This window comes from Cupressus sempervirens, chromosome 10 (assembly GCF_028749045.1).
Source record: "Cupressus sempervirens isolate cs-2001-9-10 chromosome 10, ASM2874904v1, whole genome shotgun sequence".
Classification (NCBI taxonomy): Eukaryota; Viridiplantae; Streptophyta; class Pinopsida; order Cupressales; family Cupressaceae; genus Cupressus; species Cupressus sempervirens.
Genome location: NC_143127.1, coordinates 569,285,856 through 569,306,725, shown reverse-complemented (window position 1 = coordinate 569,306,725; position 20,870 = coordinate 569,285,856). Strand labels below are relative to the sequence as shown.

Below are 20,870 nucleotides of genomic sequence, written 5' to 3'. Positions count from 1 at the left end.
ACCTCTCAAAAATCCCAATCTCTCGAAGCCTTTGAAATAAAGCCATCCTAGGAGCAGAATCAAAAGCCTTGCGAAAAGCAACAAAGCAACAGTAAACTTTCTCCGATCTGTGTCTAGCCTCCTCAATAATAGCCCGTAAAGTGAAAATATGATCTATGGTCTAATAGTCAGCTCGGAAACCAGCCTGACCTCTGTCTCTGCAACCTTTCCTGTCAAGCTCTCTAGATAATATAGCATTGAGGTTTGTAGCATAGAGTTTGGCAAATGTGTGTCCGATTGCAATAGTCCTATAATTGCTAGGGTCAAAAACAAAACCAATCTTAAGGATTGGGTAAATCAGATGCCTGGACCAAGAAACCGGAAACCCAGTACAAACCACCTTATTAAAGAGTATAGAAAGATAGGGGCCCAGGATTGGAGGCACCAAAATTGAAGAGTTCAGCCTGGAACCTCTCCTCATCCACCGCTCTCCTGCATCTCATAGATCTGATGGTGTCGTAAATGTGAGAGGGGATGAACAAGTGAGAGAAAGGAGGCGAGATGGGATGAATAGAGGGCTGCCCAGAAATGTCATAAAGAGCTGCGGTGTGAGAGGTTAGGGAGCAAAAGTCAAGGATGTAAGACAGAGGAGTACAACGAGACAAAAGGGTGCGCATGGATCGACATGGAGCAAAGGGATTTACATTGGGAAGCAGCAAAGGAATGTTTCTTGCAATGAAGAAAATGAAGGTAAGACAACCGAAGGTGAGCAAAGTTGGGGGAGTGAGCCTCAAAAGCGACATGCACTAAGCGATGAAAAGCTTTGCAGTCAACGTTGAACCATTGGTTCATAGGGCAAGTGTTACACATCAGCTTTAAAAACCTTACAAGCTTTTCTAATTGGAGTAATGGGTTTTTTCTTCCCTTGCAACCTAGCATTCATTAGGTTGTAACCTTGATCCTTTTCATCTACTTGCTTCGTGGCATTTGTCAAGTGGCACACCCAATCCTAAACACCCAACAATTTTCTAATGAAAAATGAGTGGCATGCCCAATCCTCAATTTTTAACAATGTTGATATGAGTTTAATGCCACTAAAACATGCAAAATGGAATATTCAGTATTCCAGGATGAAACATCAAATCTCCAATTCTCTCTTTAGTAAGGATGCTCATATGCTAAACAATGTACATGGATTGTGTGATCAAATGAGACAACCTCAAGGTTCCTTCTATTTGTGGATTTTCACTCGATTATAATGACGTGATAAGTTGGTTATCGCAAAGGAACATACATTGTTCTTTCCATGGATATCAACCACTTCAACTTCCTCCAACCAATTAATCACCAAGGAAAAAGGTTTAGAAAGCTATTGTACTCCTAGAATGTAAGTGATGATGAATGCCTTTGTAACTCTACTAGACTTAGCTTAGCTATCAACATCAACCAAGCTAGTGCGATCTCCTAAGGTAAATGTAAGATGTTCATACTATGACCATTCCATTAGCATCATCCATCAATGCATATCAATGTGCAAACAATAATCGAAGTAAAGCTCATAAGTATGTCATTCGACCACAAAAGGTAGGCATTCAATCATAAATCAGCTGGTGGTATTAACTAAGCAAGTTCACCAAAGATGCATCCACAATCACTTCCATTCAACTATACACTACTTCTAAACATGAAATTAAATCCTAATCTAAGTGAGGAAATGTAGAAACCATGTGACACTCCAAAATGATACAAGCGATTCACCATGAAGAGCAAAAATGAATTAAGAACACTTTGACAGTATCATAGCAACAATTCTCCAACAATCTCTCCTTCACAAATAAGAGAAGGGCAGCCAAATACAATTAACAGTCAGGAATGATCTAAAATCAATGGCCCATAGTAATCCATGACAAACACTAATCAGGGTAACCATAAGCAGCTAATAAAGAAATGCACCAACATGTGTGTCAATGGGAAACTTTAAAAATAAGAGAGCCAATAAGAAGATGCTTACTCATCCAACAACTCATCCTCAAAAATATTTATGCCTCCTTCTCATACAATCTTTGTTTTAATTCCATTTCCTTATCCTTTGGAAATCTTCATTGTTTTTGGAATTTTTTCTCTTAGATGCCTTGACTTTGAAATACTTGAATCCTTTGTATTTCCACCTTCATTGTTTAGAATTTTTTGACTTGATCCTTGGGCCAATCCCTTGAACACATTGACATCTTCCTTGGTATATTATTTTTTTCTTAATCCATTTCCTTGTATGCTCGATCATCATCAGAATCACTCTCTTGATGAGAATTTTGTCCTTCAGTTCTTTCTTGCTCTTGACCTCAAACTTGCTCTTGTGTCCTTGTCCATGTTCCTATATTAACCTTAGTGTTAGAATCATCCTCAAACATCCCTTGTTTGATCATCATGATGTTGTATTTGTATTATAAAAGTCCTGGTCATAGGAACACATGAATGTCCTTGAATTTGATCTTAAACTTGTCCATGGACTACTTGTTTTTTAATCCAGACTTATCCACATCCCTTCTTGATGAAAGCTTGATTTTGAATCCTTTAAGTCTCTTTAAATGAATCAAGTTCCTTTTGTGTTGTTGAGGAATTACCCATTGTTGTCACAATTAAACATGACACCATCCCTGAAGGCATCGGATGGGCCAGCAAAGAGTAATCATGGTGAAAAAGAAAACCCCATTGGAGAGAAGAGTTCTCTCGGACAGAGAAGGACCCGATGTTTACTTGCGATGAATACGGGAAGACACCTTGTAGTGGTGGAGATGGGCATCCTTGGGACCATCCTGACGGACACCATTGTTGATGTATTACCAGAGGAAACATGGAAGAAATTAGGGTGACCAATGTTGTGGCCGCCAACATTTCAATTGGTAGGTGCTGACCAACACAATATTAAACCTATTGGGACTCTAATGGCGCAAAGAGTGATGATTGAAACACAAACCTTTGTTCTGGACTTCATAGTAATACCACAGAAAAGGAAAGGATATGACGGGATCAACGATTGGAAGCGGAATACTCTCTCGATGGAGAGAGGAGGTCGCAGGTTCACAATTAACCTATAAACACAAATGGTGAGTGAAGATTTGAAATCCTCGTCTAATTCCGAAGTCAAAGAAGCATGAAACCTAATAAGGAGGGAGTCCTGGAACTGGAGGGATGTCAACCTCGATTCATTAAATAGACTCTTCCATTGGAAAATGGATGAATATGAGGGATTTCCGAGTTGCAACATGTTAGAAGTGGATGAAGGAGATGAAGGGGATGTAAAGAGCTCATTCCCAACGGAATATGGGGAATATAAAGAGGGGGAGGCATCGATGGATGAAACACCAACACATGTATTTGATAAAGAAAAACTTATCAAATACGAAGAACCTTCAATAAAGGCAATGAACCTAGGGGACGAAGCCAATCTGAAAAACATCTTTGTCGACGATGACTAGAACCCTATGTTGAAAGCAATGAAATTCAAGATATTTATGGAATACAAAGACATATTTTCCCAGATTTATAAGGATCTCAAATGGGTTATGCTTGGATTGTGCGTCCATCGGATTCCACTCATGCAAGCGGTCATACCTATACAAAAGCGACTGTACCGAATGAACAAGAATTATGCCGCACAGGTCAATGATGAGATTGCAAGAATTCTTGATGCAAGCATCATATTCTATGCACAGACAAGCGAATGCGTGTCTCCGATTGTAATTTCACTGGAGGAGGCCAACCAAATAAGGATATGTGTGAATTTCCGCTGTCTAAATGCAATAACCATTAAAGATCCATTCCTGATACTGTTCACAGACAATATCCTAGAGGTAGTTAGTGGACACGAGATCTATTCACTCATGGACAAATTTTCTGGTTACAACCAGATATTCATCGTAGAAGAAGATAAGTTAAAAATGACCTTCGTAGTAGACAAAGTCTATGCGTACAACTAGATGCCTTTCGGATTGTGTAATGCTTCAGCGACATTTCACAGAATCATTTTGCACATCTTCGACAAGATGTGGGTCGAAACTTTAAGGCTTCCTTGGACGATTGGTCCATATTCAACGCGGAGGACACACACTTGGTATCCCTGAGGGAGTGTATGTAGAGATGCCGACGGGCTAGGTTAGCACTAAACCCTAAAAAGTGCAGATTCATGGTGCCTTACAGAAAACAATTGGGCCCTATCGTATGCAAAATGGGATTGAAGATGGAACCATAAAAGGTCCAAGTAATTCTAGAAATGGAACCTCCCACAAACGTGACCAGAGTGAAGTCTTTTTTGGGACACATCAAATACTATAGAAGATTCATTAAAAACTTTGCTCAAGTGTCCTACCCACTAGACAAACCAACTCAAAAGGGGGAGCCCTACATGTGGGGAATGGAGTAAGATGAGGCATTTTGAGAATTGAAAACGAGACTGGTAGAGCACCTATCCTTACCTACCTAAATTGGGATAAGGAGTTTCATGTGCACGTGGACACATCGAACTTTGCAATCGGGGCAACTCTAGCGCAGACGGGTGACCATGGATTAGATCACCTTGTTTATTTTGCAAGCAAACTGTTGTTAGAAACCAAAAAGAATTATAGTACAATAGAGAGGGAAGCTCTTAGAATGGTATACGCCATACAAAAGTTTCGACACTACTTGTAGGCAACACCATTTGTATTCTATGTGGATCACCAGGCTTTGATATACCTAGTGAATGAGTCGACTATCCAAGGGCAAGTGAGTCGATGGTTGCTCCTCTCGTAGGAGTTTACATTTTGTATTGTGGTACATCCCGGAAAGAGTCACGTGAGTGTAGACCATCTCTTATGGATCAAGTCAAGGGAACCACCTAAGGGAGTAAATGATGAGTTTCCGGATGCACACTTGTTTCGGATTGCCATACTCCCATTCTGGTATACAAGCATTGGAAAACACTTGTCAATGGGACAAATCTCGACGGAAATGCACCCTGGTGAAAGGAGGAAGCTTGTGTAGAGGAGCCTAACATTCTAGTTGATTAACGGGTTGCTCTATATGATGGGACTTGACCAAGTCCTTTGACAATGTGTCATGGAAGAGGAAGTGCTGAACAAAATGAGAGAAGCACATGAAGGTCTCGTAGGTGGACACATTGGGCTTGACACAATAGTGCATAAGATACTTCTGGCAGGGTTGTGGTGGCCTACCTTGTATAACGATGTCGGGGAATGGATTGTGGGCCACGATACTTGCTAGGAGTGGGAAAGCCATTGAAGAGAGACTTTATGCCGCTTAACCTGTCGAATGCGCAGGAAACTTTTGAACGATGGGGGTTAGATTTTGTTGGACCTTTGAAGGAAAGCAAAGCTCAAAAGTGTTGGTACATCATTGTAACGACAAAATATCTCACGAAGAGGGTAGAGGCACAAGCCCTACCAGACAACTCGGCAATAAGTACAAGGTTTATCTATGAGCAAATCATCACTAGGTATGGCATTCCGATACAACTAACAAGTGACTGGGGAGCACATTTCATGAATCATGTCATCCGATTATTCATGATGGAGTTCAAAATGTGTCATTCCTTTTTGAACCCACACTACCCGAGAGCAAATGGGTAGGCCAAATCAACAAATAAGATATTGGTATTAGTGATCTATAAGTCGTGCGGAGTCGAAGGAGAGGACTGGGAGGAAAAACTACCATATGTGTTATGGGCTTACCACACCACTTATAAGGTTACCATAGGACAAACTCTGTTTCAATTGATGTACTGTCAAGAGGCTGTGGTGCTAGTCGAGTTCATGGTGCCAATCCTAAGGATAGCAATCGAGAACAGGTTAGGTGATATGTAGAGCTTGAGAGAAAGGCTATACAATCTGAACAAGCTCGATGAATGGCGATTAATGACATAGTGGGCCACCAAAGTATCTCAGCTCAAGCTTAAGGCATGGCATGACAAACACCTAAAGTTAACCAAATTCACACTAGGCCAACTTGTGCTCAAGTATAACAGGTGCAACGAGATTAAATCAGGCAAGTTCAAGGTCAAGTGGGTCGGACCATACAAGGTACATGAAGTGGGGATAATGGAGCGATCAAGTTGTGGACCTTGGATGGGAAAGAGATAGCTGATCTAGTCATTGGCTCGAAACTTAAGATTTACCATCAAAGACATGAAGGACGGTGGGATGATAGTTCATGCACTGAGCAGATAAATAACTTAGACTTAGGAAATAATTAAAAAGAAAAAGAAGAAAAAACCAAAATCTACCAAAATACAATTTCAAAATGCAAATGAATAAATGGGGTCGTATGGCCACATCAAAGTATAAGTCCGTATGACATTTCAGGGAAGGCAAAATCGCACCTGAGGCAACACAAGGCCATCGTATGGTTGACCGTACTGTTAGAAAGGGAAAGTTGGAGGCCATTTTGAGATACCGTAAGGTAGTACGGAGGTGTGCAAAGTTAGAAACACTACCATATGGTGTTAGGGGAAACGATAAAGTTTGCTTACAGATGAAATAAGACCATACAGTCACACGAACTCAAGAAGACCACACGGCTCCCTATATAAGTCATACAATACTATTAACAAGGCAGGCCTAGGTCTAATGAAACTGTACGGTTGGAGGGAGAAGTCAATTGAGGTATGACCACAGGAGCAAATGGATAAACAAACACGAGCAAAGACAAAGGAATAACAAGTATCCTACAGTACGTGGAGCAGAGGAAAGAATACATTGTATGGTCAAAGGAAATACTGCACAAAAGTAATACTAAGTCACTGTACGGTGAGATGAGTAGAAACGTTGTCAAAGATATGTGTGTGGAGAACATGGTGTATAACACCTAGAAGCAATTATCACTAAAGGCATTGTCATCGAGCACCGTACTACAATTATCACTAAAGGTAATAGTTGAAGAGGAATCACCATACGACCATCTAAGGAAACCGAAGAAGTGTAAAGCAGAGGCAAACACAATAGAAGGGTAAAGACTAGGAGCCACACCTATGTAGTACAATAGCAGATGAGAAGAGCCAACGCTAGAAAAGAAGAAAGATTGCAACGCCATGATACGCAAGGGCCATGGAAGTTGCAAGGGCCTCAAATTACCACTACACATGAGTACTTGAGAATAGATTGCAAAAGAAAAAAAAGGGTTGTAGTTGTATGCAACAAGGAAGAAGAACAAAACTACACTTGGAGGGAGATAACCAACCCTAACCATTTTCCTTTTCTCTAATCTGTGTAAACGACAAATGAAGAAACCGTTATGAACAACTGATCTTGAAAAGAAAATCTATAGACACAAAGTGGTTTGAGTTCGAGCAACACCATGTCAAAGAATACCCAAGTACTACATTCAGGAGTAAACGTTGCAGGACGAGTAGACACAAGGAACAAGAAAGCACAACCAAAACCACCCACGCCTGCAACATCTCATGTAACGCCTCAAAACATATAGTTTAAAGGATTGAATGGCTTAGAGTGTCGGATGTGGTGGTAGGAAACTCCAGACAATGATCTGGTGAAGGCCAACATAAGGAGAGCACGGGTGGAATGGGCAATAAAAATGCCAATCTTCTGCATTAAGAATTTTGAGGGTTCCCTGCGAATAATGATTAATACCTATGATAGGCACTCGAAAACGAGTACCTTCTCTTTTCTGGACCATGATATAGAGATCTCCATCAAGGTGCAAGATTTCACCAGAGTTTTCGACAAACTAGGATATGCGAAAGGAGGCAAGAAGATTGACCTGAAGGCGAAGAACTTAGCATAGGAGGCAAAGGAGTGATTGGTAAGCTTGGTATGTAGAGACTTGTCTGACGTCGAGAAACAAGCTCTGACACGAACTTCCAAAGGAAGAGGACTGAAAAAATTGGACATTAGGGTTGAACTGTGGCGTTACATTGTGGACCTAGTAAAAAACTGACTTACAGGGTCCAACCTTGCTTTAGACATTTCATTGCCACAAGTAGCATTGATGAATGAGATTTTGATAGGAAAGGGATATGACTGGGTGGCACTACTTTTAGAGCGTATGTATGAATTTATGACATTGAAACATAAAACATTTTATATGTCGCACTATGCTATTGGACTGTTTCTAAATGCCATAGCACGGTTGATTCCAATTGATAGGTTTGAGATTAAGCTAGGACCCTTAGCTCCAGGAGAACCTCCCATTATGCAATGGCACCATTTGGACACACCAGGTGGGCAGAAGGCCATGTCAGGGAAATGACACAGACAAGAGTGGACTCAGGATTAGAGTGCGAAATCCCAAACAACAACAATGACACAGATGAGGGTGACAACACATAGATGGAGGAGGTCGAGATCATCACAACAACACCACTATTGTTCCACGACCTCTTCTCTCTACAACACCTCATTCGACCATTGGGAGTCTACACATTCCTAGGTTTAGATAGTTTAGGCAACCCATTAAAATGACTCTGGTTGTAGTAGTGGCTGAGACAACACCCACAATGATTCTTGAGCCAGTAGTTATACCTAAGCCCATTCTTGTATCGGAGATAGAGTCCCATACCTCACCAGCTAGGGCTTTGTCAAAAGAGGCGATGGAGGTCCTCGAGCAGGAGCAGATGCACGATAGCCAAGGTGCCACAGGTTCGGTTGGATGTGATTGGGTCAGATGTCGTTGTTATAGTAGACGTCACATTGCTAGTTAGTCCAACTAGAGAGATTATGGACCGGGCAAGTACAACACAAGATTTACGTAATTATTTGAGCCAAAGGTTCAAAAAAAAACCAGTGGTACAAGCATCTAGCATTCTCTCACCTATGAGGGAGGTACCTAAGGTTGAGGTCAGGGAGCTGATTGTATCTTCGACAGTTCTTTCGAATGATGAGAGCCACCCCACCCATGCAGATGAGCCCCCACCTCCAGTAGATAGTGCTTAAAGGATGTTGGACGCAATAGGCATGGCAATGGGTGCGCATGAGAAGCCAAGGTCATGAAAGGACATAGGCAAAGATGTAGAGGCCTACTAAGCATATATAGTGACTCCAAGTTGCCAGATGGTGATCTCTACTTAGGCACGAGCACTAGAGGGGGTACTTCAGGAGTTTATGAGAGTTGGTTGTCTTGCGACATTCATCGCATGCTTCGAGGCACGAGGATGGGTTGACAAAGTTTCTCTCGAGATGAGATAGGATTAGATTGCTGGGGAGCCAGTATTGGAAAGTTGAGTGGAGACCCTTGTGAGTTAGTAAAGGTGTATTGAGACACCTATTGTGCTTTGCGACAGAGTAAGGCATATCAGGTAGCAGCAAAGAGGGCTCGAGAGGAGAGGACTACCTGATTAGTTACAATAGAGGGGAACTTGGCTACATAGCAGTTAGCTTGGGAGTTGGAATGGGTTGCACTCATCGCCCAACTTAAGGTAGAGAAGCAAGAGAAAGGATCAGAGAGGGCCACATTCCTAGTCCAACGTGAGTCAATGAAGCAAGAGGAGTCTAAAGCAAAAGAGATAGAAGTTGGGAACATTGCAGAGATGATGAAGGCAACACAGGAGATTTAGAAGAGGATTGAGTAGGTGCATGAGTTATGAACACAGATTAGTTAAGGTGTTAGTAACCAAAGGGTGTTCTGTTATGACATGACGGTTCAGTCAAACCCCTTCAGGATCTATATGTGCACTCTTTGTTGGAGAGAGGTCGTTCAGTACTAGTCATTTACTATCTATCTTGTATTGCCCTATAATGTACTTGCAACATTGAAGCTTTAATGAAGTATATTCTTGGTTCTTGAAGCATTGCATTTATGTCTTATTTCATGTTATTGTGATATGCATTAATCTAGTTTACCCTAGGCGGTAAACACCCATTTATAACTGCATTGTTGAGTCCTTCCTCTTTCCTCATCTGCTTCCTTGCATGTAGCCACCTCTGCAAAAGAGAAAGAACACCTTATATCAAAAGTTACGAACAATGAAATGCAAATCAAATCACTTACAATAATCCTTATGATAAGCACTCCCCAACCTGGAAATTATCAACAATATTCCAATTACATCTCGTGTTATAGGTGGAAATTTTCTTGTCACGTGTTCAATCCTTGCTTTCAGTCTTGTTCATCCTCTTGGTGGAAAACTGACAGGGACAAAGATAAACTGAAGTCCTTATAAAATGGCCTTGTTTTGCATGCTTGACCTTGAAACCTTGTTTATTGCTGCTCAAACAATCCGCAACAAGTTTGGATGTGAACTAGGTAACAAGAATTTCTAAGTTTCTAATTTTTTTCATGAAAATCAACCCTTAGAGGAAAATCTCAGATTTAATTCTGAAAACATTCATTTTGCCTATCTACTCACCTTGTGTTTGCTTGCCTTGGATTTGGAAAAAAATCTGATGTTTTCCTTTACAACTCCCATGCAATCTGATTTCCTTGTCTACCTGTGCTATTTTTTCTCTTTGCTGAGTTCAAACTTTAGCTCTCCTTACTTGAGCATTTTATTTATCAGCTCTTTGCTTCTTTCTTTGACTGCCTTTGACTCTTGGAAGAAATCCCCTCTTTGCTTTATATCTTTCATTGTTGTTGGAAATCTCTTAAATAAGATTTTTGTTGAAATCTCACCCACGTAGCTAATGTGGGATGAAAAAAATACCACCTTGAAACTTGTATATGAGGTAATTTGTTTAATTCCCCTTTACAATTATATTTATTTTTAGTTTATTTTACCAAGGGAAAATCTGTTAATGTAGGATAGTTCTCTATTAAGATATTTGATCTAGAATATATATTGTATTTAATCTGCAATGTGTAACAACATCAATCTTCAATGTCGAATAGTACCGCTCTGCAATATGGTAGCATGGATCATTTATCAATTTCTATGACCATACTTCATTCTTGACAGCATGTATAAATATCATTTGAAGAACCGATTGGCATCAGTACTGATTATTTATTTGCAATGGCTGGTTAATAATAGAATAGTTAGTATTTGCTAACCCACCCAAAGTGGCTAGTTAGTAAATACTAACTACTTTTATTATCAATCAATCAAGGATCAATATGAATATTAATCGACTAGCAAAATGAAGTCCACAATATTAATCTGCCTCTATTCAACTTAGGTATTATAAGGCTGGTCGAGTTTGATCTGTTCTTCATACATACATACATATATATATTCACATATATGTGTATGAATAAACCATTAATCTGACCATAGCTACATTATCTTCAACAAAATCAACCAGCTTAGGGACTCCGTAATCCTTAAAATTTTCTTGTTCCAATTTATGTAATCTTCCTTGTCCATAGAGGAGAGAATTGATCCTCATAGGGACTAATATAATCCCAATACTTAACATTTTCACATAACAAAAATAGCCCTCAAAGAAAAAATCACCTTCAGGGAAAACTTCACATGCATAAGGACAAGTGGAGTTTCTTCATACATAAGGACTTTGCTGACTTCTTAGCTCAAAAATACTCACAGTATTGGATCAGTGCAAAACCCATCTTCATAGGGAGAGAGGGAAAATCCTTGTCCATAAGGACTTTAAAAGTTTCTCAAAATTTTCTAAAGTCCGGTAAAAATCAATGTGCACATGGACTCTTACTTTTTGTCCTTGTTCGTGATGTCTAGGAGGAAAAACACGACCCCCATAGGGACTAGTTGGTCCAACACTCAGATTTTTTATTGCACATCTCTCCCAAGGAATGGAAAAATGACCTCTATAGGGACTTTAATAATTTTCAAGTGGAAATCTTATTTCAATTAGGACTATATGCATTTTGGAATGGAAGTTTTATTTCCATTGGAACAGAGCAATTTTTGGAGTGGAAATTCTATTTTCAGCAGGAAAAGTAAAATTTTATATGAAAATTTTGATTTTCATAAGGTTTTTGAATATTTGAAGTATAGAAAATCAACTTTTATAGGGATTATGAAACCCTTAATTATAAAATAAGTATTTATAGTGTACTTTGGACTATATGACTAGCCAAAATATTAATGCAATTTGGAAATTTATCTCCAGCACCATAACTTGGTCCAGTGAGACCTAAGCCTTGCCAGTCCTTTCTGCACTTTGCAACCCAACAACTTGATTACTCAACCACTCCTTAACCTTTTGAGCTTTGAACTGCCACCTTGACTGCCAAAACTTAATAACTACAAGCAGAAAGAGGAGAATCCCCATTTGCAATGGGGAGATGTTGTGAAAAGGTTGCAATAGACAGCTTGTGGCAATTCTGATGCCCAACCTCCGACAACTCTCTAGCATGCGTTGAGCAACAACTCTGATACCTTCTCTTTGACAACTCTTTGGGATGCACAATGGGTAACCCTAATTCCCAAACTCTCACATCGTCCTAGGAAAATAATCCTTTATCCCTCAACTTGTCACAAGTCAAGCAAAAGATTTGATCCCTGACCTTGATAAATTACTCATTTTTTCCATTCTCTTGCCCTAGAACAGTTTGAGAGGTATCTCCAAGCTCCAATTCTTGATAGCTCTCTTGTTGTGAGTCAAGTTGCATTACTGATCTTTGAATGCTAACATCTCTTGGCATGCATTAGAGTATAAACCCCAATCTCTAACACCTTGCATGTATGAATCCAGACGCAAGTCCAATCTCCAATGTCTTCCTGGCATGAGTCAATCAACAATCCCACATCCTCAAACTTCGACAGCTCCCTTTGTAAGAAGTTTACTTTGATGTTTGGAAAGGGCATATGAATGGAGTGGAAGGACATGTGACAAAATTGCAATTGGTTTGTAGTTTTGATTTAGCATAACTAAATCTAGAAGGCTACTAGGATTCCTCACTCTCCTCTCTACTCCACCTGAGAAGGTTTGATCTGTCACAATTCACTGATAGGAAACTATACATTTTTATGTTTTTTGCTATTTATAAGTCTGAAACAATGCCCCCAATTTCAGCCAAAAATAAGGTGTCATCCAGTTTTGTTATAAATGGTGAATACGAATGAGGTAGATATCATGCCCCCATCTATGAAACATCGCAGAGATCTGTCATAAGTATCTAGATCCCAAGGGCACACAATTATAATATTGACTAGCAAAACAATTTTCCAATAGCCCTTATGTGTTTGATTAAGTGCATTTGCAGATGTAAAAATTGGTGTGCATGTATTTGTGTGTATCAGGAGTGGTGGATGGATGGGTGAGTAGAGTGTGTTTCTATGTAGGCAGGCATGTATGAATGGCTGTTTGTGTCTGTATGTGCATGTTTAAAGTAAATAATAACACTCATTTCCACCCTTCTAGTCTTTGTGAGGATCAATATAATAGCTGTATGATATACAAACGCACTTTCCAACATTACAAAATATTATTCAGCAGTTTGAAGAGACCATTTATATCCACTCTGTTCAATGATTTCATGGATTGCTAGGTAGCTCAAACCCAGGGACTATTTGAAATTGCATATATATAAACTATGTACAGGAAAGAGCTCTGACATCATACTATAATAAATAGAGAAATCAATTAACTCATTTGGAAACAGTCATCACGATAGCAATCCAAGAGGCTTACTTCAAGTCAACAGAAAAACACAAATCAAAACATTCTAATGGTCTCATGTTAAATGTGACAATTACAACGCCAGATTAAGGTTGAAACATTACCTTGAGCTTCAAAATAGTCCTTGATCTGCACCTCCTCATTTGTTATGCTGTTATTAGTAGGAGTAGTCCATATATTTAATGGATTTCTGGCTTGCTATCACCAAAAAATAACATTAACTAAATCAGGTTGTTAGTGCAATTGAGTAAAAGCAAAATACTAAAAAGAAGAAACAAATGACAAGAATCTACAAGAAACCATGTCCCTAAATGATGGTTATAATCTATGGACCATAAATCATTAGAAATAATTAATCCAGGTATAACTTAATAGTTAATTCCTTAGCTACAGCAGGGACTGAAGTATGTCAAACCCATTCAAAGTGACTCAAACAAATTAAAGCACATAATACAATTAACTAGCTGGCAATAGCACTTAGTTATAGAATGTATGAGGCTCAACAGTTAAAAAAAATTCTACAAATTAAATAATCCTTTGGAACATTAAATGGAAGAATAACTTCCTTAGCTACTGCAGGGACTGAAATTATGTGAAAAGCCTACATATACAGTAAACCACATGAAACACACAGTAAACCACATGAAACAGTTAACTAGTTGGCAATGGCACTTGTGGCAAAACACCAAATGCTAAGCAGCAGACAGCAGAGGAGAGTTTACAGTTTAACCTTTTCTTCTGAAGAATGATGATGCGAGATGCCAGATCATAAACCATTCCATTTTTGGCCAATATCACCACACTTTTTTACATAAGTATATTATGTGCCTATATGGTATTTTGAGATTTGCGATTTCACATTATGTTTGATACATTTAGATCGTTAAACCATATTGCCAGTTCTGGTTTGGATCCTAGATTGGGCTCATGGGTTTAGTTCATGCATCCTAGAAGAAGTTTCCTTATATACATATAGTTTGCAAAGGAAACAACATACATCTTTCTTAGTACGTTTATATACAGAATTTATATAAACATGCATGGGTTTCATATGTGAGAGATTATTTTGAGGAAATTCGCAATGATGGTGTAAAAAGCCCTGCTGACTCATACTATAGCAATGCTGAAGATTGTGTTTTGTGAATGTTTTGCGATATATATGTTTTTTCTATTTTTGAGAATATATGAATGCTCAACAATTAACTTGAAATGAAATAATTGGAAATGATTGCCAGCATAGTTTCAATTGCAATTATATGTGAGGCAATTATTACAAACAATGTTCAAAGCAAAAGAAATTAAGAAACCTGGATAAGTGCTGGCGTTTGATATAATTATTGCAGCAGACCTAGAACTTCCCATGCCAACTCCAACCTTTCAGCTTAATGGAAAACGCTTCCAGCAGATTGCAACATGAATCTTGCAACACCAAACTCACACCAAACATGGCCCTTAGTATAGTAGTCGCTGCTGCAGCACAAATCACAGCCTTAACCAGGGTTTGGCTGCTCCAAATTCTTCAATGCCAAGTTATATTTGGCTGCCCAGGCAATACTAAGTTTGCAGATTAGAAACACCAATATGCAGCTTCATTCAATGCCTTCAAACTACAGTTTGCAATAGAAATGAAGGGCTTAGATAGTAGTGTCCAACAGTAGCTTCCTTGAGGAAAATATTCAAAACAGAATGATGGATAATCAGGTTTACAAAAACACCTAATTATCGAGCCTTATTGCAGAATTAACCTCAGAAACCAAAGCATAATTTACCATGTATTTCAATGGCTCAAAGTGCAAACAGCTTGAGGAATTAGTCCTCTCAAACCCCAATGAAGAAACCCTTCCTAAAAATCTCCAAAATCATAAAAAGGAAAAGGCAAATAGAATTTCTCATGAAGGCCTTTTTTATAATATAAAATGGAACTTGGCTTCTCATTCACACCCAATGCCCAAAAGCTTCATGAGCACACTTTCCACTTCAATGCACTTTGCATTATACATAGGCACATAATTGAATAATAAAATTTATTAACACCCTTTGCCTCCAAAAATGACCTTTTCAACAATATCATGATATTCTGACACACAAGGTCATTGTCTCTTGCGCCCGAGATTTAAAACTTTCCAACCCGATTCCAATGAGCTATGACACTTTGTGACCAATATACTATGCCAACAAAAATAGTAACCTTGGCGAATTTAATTAAATAATAATCATAATTCACCCATCCTATGAAAATGATTGAAGAAGCATCAGAATCAAAATCTAACAACACATGAGTGGTCTTGCTGAAGAAAGACGATGAATGAACTTGACAGGGTGACTTACTAAAAATAGACACTCCTGCCAAGATTCTTGGAGCTTGAACCAGAAGCTAGAAATAAAAATCAAGAGCATCACTCAGCTCCTCTAACTCATTTGAACCCATCGAAACCATCTATTAACCTACTATAAATAATTAGTCCCTACTGACGGAGCCAAAACTCACCAATGGCTAGTAGAGAGCCTAATAACTCCACAATAAGGTCCTCTAAACACTAGTGTCATCCTACAAGAACCCAATGATAGAATGAATACATCAAATCTGCCGCAACTAAAAAATGGGGACATTACAAATGGTTTCCCTCTTTGGAGGTGGGAATGCCTTGACCCAGTGGGTCTTCTAGGAGTGGAAGCCACATTAAAAAACCATTTTGATGGAAAGAATGATAAGTATCCAATGTAACACCGACACTTGGGTACATCATGACATCGAGATAAGTTTCTAGGACGGGTGGACAAAGGGCCTCAATTTGGGATGGCAGATGGATGGCTGTAGAGTAGGGAGGTGACAAGGGGTGTGGCATACTATATATAGAACTTGAAATGCTAGTTATGAAATGATATTTCAGTATAACAAACTAAATTTAAATACTTAAAAATAGCAAATTTGCACAAGAACTAGAACAATTGAACATTCAACATAGTAACATAGTATATACCCAATAGTAACATTCAAAAATAAAAATCGAAATAGAAATTCAAGCACCCATCCCAATAGCAGCGTGGTTGTAGAATAGTGTAGGTGGGGGTACTCGGGGACTCCAAGTACCCAATGCACGGACGTCCCGATGTTAGGTACTTCAAGGCTTTGGTAGGGGCATGAATCCCCAGGTTTCACTAAAACTATTAGAAAGGCACAAAACACAATGAAATGGAATGGTACCAAATCTAGTCAATATAATGCAAATGAAGGGTGTAGTATTCTTGAATGTAGATGTGAAGAACAGGTATTCACATGCATCTTTGTTGGAACAAAATGTGTCCTAAAGATTGCATCTTTTCTTGGGCAGCATTGCAAAAGAAGATTTCAATTGCAAATAGATTCTTCAAAATGAGAGGTAATGGTCCACCAACATACTCTTGGTGTAGGGCATGGGAAGAAAATGTTGATAATTTCCTAATGGGTTGTCAAATTGCACAAGAGTGTTGAAATCAGCTTGTGTGAAGCTAAGTTGAATCAATGCCCTTCCAAATGATATATTGAGTCTCTAAAAGGCATGGTATGTTCTTAATAAGTCTACCTCCTTTTCTTGTATGTAGATCATCAGTAACTCAATCTTGCTTTGCAAAACTCGGAAGGAAATATAAGGATATTCCAAGACACCATCTTTGTCAAAAATAGTTGAAGCAGTTATTGTGAAGAATATAAATAGAAGGGTTTACTGCATAGGCTAGAAAAGATTACAATTTGGCAAGCTAAGACGACTTAATGTTGAAGGTGTGGTTTGGTTTGAAAGTTACTCCTATTAATGGGGCAAGCGAAGTTGAGTCTCAAGTCAATCGTAACATAGCAAGATGGCAGCCACCACAATTGCGTAATTCAAACTTAATTTTGGTAATGCTTAACAAGGTAACCTAGGCATTTCCACAAGAGATGTATCACTCAAACTAGAATAGAGAAGTTGTTAGCAAACCCTCAAGAAAACCATCTAGACAAATGAACATTGAATTAGAGCTTCATGCCCTCCTCTTTGAAGTGAGATTGTGCTTGAAGCTCAGAATCGCAAATTTGGAAAAAGGAGACTCAACATAGGTAATTAATGCCCTTAGAAGTAGACAAATTCATGGTTATAAACTCCGGGCTCTTTTTGACATTGGTCTAGAGTTAATTGCTAAATTGGATAATCATATTGCAAACATATATATCTCGACGCAACTGTTGTCATAGACAACCTTTGCCAATCTAGTGGCTAATGGGGCCAATAAAATAAAAACAATGTCAAAATCAACATGCCTCAACACAAAATCTTTACAGGGAGTATTGGACACAAGAAATGAAATCATTTCTAGTCATGCAAACGAAGGGTTGGAGATATAGTGTCCTTGACACACATTTGGGGAATTATTTTCCTTGTTAGGAAATTGATCGTAATGGTCGTGCTATTGTGAATATTCATGTGGCTTGTTCTAAGTGGACTCGTGCCACAATTGATTACAATGTACACTACAATTCATTTCTAGTAGCTTTATTGTGTGATTTTAAAAGCAAATACATCCAAAAGTGATACACCATTATTTCACACACATGAATAGGCTAGTAAGTATGAAATTTTGGGGTTTCAATCAAAAATATTTTTGCTAAGGCATTCGATTTATTCCGCGATGGTCACTACATTAGACTTGTTTGTGCAAAACGGTAGATGGTCTTCTTTGATGATGTTAGATGTAATGTCCCCTTCTTCGTGCTAGACCTAATAGCGCCTTGTTGGTCCATCTTTCCATTTGGATAGGCTAACGACATTTATTTTTAGGATGCTAGCCAGTCACAAGAGTCTTTTTGGTTTCAGTAGAGGAGATATTTAAGTGGGAACGTCTAAGGTTAAAGTCACATTGTTTTATTAAGTTGACTTATTAAGTACTTTATTATTTAAAGTCACTTTATGACAAAATGACTTAAGTGACTAAAAGACAAAATAGGCTTTTATCCCACATTGCTTAGTTGTTCGCATCTCCCCTCACTTCAAGGTTATAAAAGAAAGTATATGCATTGGGATTTACACCAAGAATATATGTTATTATTTAAATCCTAAAAGGTTGCTTAAATGTGACTGGGCTCTTTCTTAAGGACGAAACCCTTTAAGGAGAAGAGTGAGGCTGGACACAAACCCAGTGACTCACATTACATATCCAGAACTGAAGTTCGAATTGATACATTGGAAATCTATAGGAAGTTGGATCTTCAACAACAGGAAGAAGAAACAAGTGACTGAACACAGCCTATGGTACTAGTAACGTACAGGTCAACAACAAGCAGACGGAAGACAGGGAGGATGGTCACTTCATAACCATAACCAAGATTAAAGAGGTAATACATTGCATTGAGTATAGTCTTCCATTGGTATTGGTTCATGTCTTAGACGGTGTTCCTCCTAGCGTTGAACAGACAACAGGGTTAATGTGGGAGTTTGAAGCAACAGGATGAAACCCATACTTAATCCCACAATGGACTCCTGCATGGAAACTCCTACAAGATAGTGGTTAGATGGGATCATAATGCAAAGATCAATGGTGACTGCGGGAGACTTCTAGGTGGACTAGCACTGTCCTCACACAGTAGCTGCACGGGTATTCCCTCCTCCTGCAGACGACATTCTCCATTTCTTGGAAATCAGGTCTATATGTTATTAACCATGTATCTCTTGTCAGCTACGTAGGCATTTATATAACTTCCCTAGTACATAGAAGTCTCACCGTATTTCAGACTTTGGAAAATACTGTTTGATTACTATCCGCAACTCGTATGTCTTTGCAATTTTAATATACTTGATACACCTTTAATATGAATTCTTGGAAGCATTAAATCAAATCGCTAAGCAATTATTTGATAGTTTGTATAACAACCATTGACCGACACTACAGTGATATCATTATTTAATGACAATCACGTGTATGTTGACTGTTTGCTAAAATGCTTTGATTAGAGGCTCAACTTCTCTTAGTAGATTATAAGGAGGATTATTATAGTGGTATCAAAGCCATAAGTCTTGCCAACTTGTGGGAAAAAAATATTACGTAACAAGTTGGGTTAGACAAGAAAAATGACAGCTAGGCATGAGGAGGCAACCTTATAAATTTAGTCACTTCCAACCTGAACAGGCAAAATCTTCAGATCAAATTGACATTGAGGGTAGTTATTCAGTTGATGAGGAGTTAACTTTTGTGATAGGTGAATAGGTTGAGCCATAGTTCCGAGAATCACGACGATTCACACGATTCAACTCAGCCAAACGATTTTTTGTGAATTGGTGAATCGAATCAGCAATAAAGGGTTTATGAAATAAGTTACTCACTAAATTCAAGGGTTTTTTAAATTTACTGATTCGATTCGGCCTTGCCAATTCCAATTCTTGTTACTTTGGGTTGAACAGGTATAGTACACTCAAATGGCTTGTAATGAGAATGAACACGTGTTGGACTAATCGCCCACGTTCCCCTTCAGGATTCGTGACATGGCTTAACCGCCTCTTGTGTTCTATAAGTCTAGTGGTTGTATCGAGCATTGATAGGTCGATCTTTTAGTGCAACGACAACTCTAGCTTGTAACAAGTGGTATTAGAGCTTGGTCACAAGTTCGAATATCCTCGAGTAACGCTAAGGGGGGATTGTTGGACTAACTGCCAATGTTCCCCTTCGGGATTCGTGAAATGGCTTAACCGCCTCCTGTGTTCTATAAGTCTAGTGGTTGTATCGGGCATTGATAGGTCAATCTTTTGGTGCAACGACAACTCTAGCTTGTAACAATAGGAACAGGAAGTGAGAGAAACCTTGCAGGCTATTAGAGATGGGCAGAATAATATTGCTACTACACTTCAGCGGCTTACAGGTGCTATGCAGCAGTTAGCTCCGTCTCATAGGGTAGCACCGAGTCATCATAGTGGAGGTGGTAGTGCGGCAAGATACCCCCGAGCAACTAGGGCCCCCACACAAAACACTGACAGGCCTTTGATTCCCATTTTTTATGCAGAGGAAGAGGTACAACCACCCACGACACCAGCCTTACTGTCGGATAACGTCATGGCAATGTACGATGAATGGGATTTATTCCCTACTCTGGTTAAGAAGAACTTGTCTTTTATTCAATACTTGAATCAAAAAAGGGAGACAGAGAGACCACAGCAGGACAGGAGACCTAGAGCACAGAACAGGGACTTGAAGCACGTCATGAACAAACTATCTCTCCCCACTTTTGATGGCAGCACTAAGACATCTGCAAGAGCTTGGATCCACAAGCTAAATACCTACCTAACACTTAAGCCAATGTTAGAGACAGAAGCCATTAGATTCGCTACAGTGCATTTAGAGGGA

At 39.0% G+C, this 20,870-nt stretch overlaps 1 protein-coding gene across 5 annotated transcripts in view; it reads right to left on the bottom strand.

Moving 5' to 3' along the window:
* Nucleotides 1-20,870, bottom strand: part of LOC149535155 (immunoglobulin) — a 141,916-nt gene that overhangs the window by 20,996 nt on the left and 100,050 nt on the right. For all 5 annotated transcript variants that reach the window (XM_089806836.1, XM_089806840.1, XM_089806839.1 and 2 more), the window contains one exon: nucleotides 13,628-13,721. In XM_089806836.1, coding sequence (XP_089662962.1) covers nucleotides 13,628-13,721 — 94 coding nt within the window. The remainder of the gene's footprint in view (nucleotides 1-13,627; nucleotides 13,722-20,870) is intronic.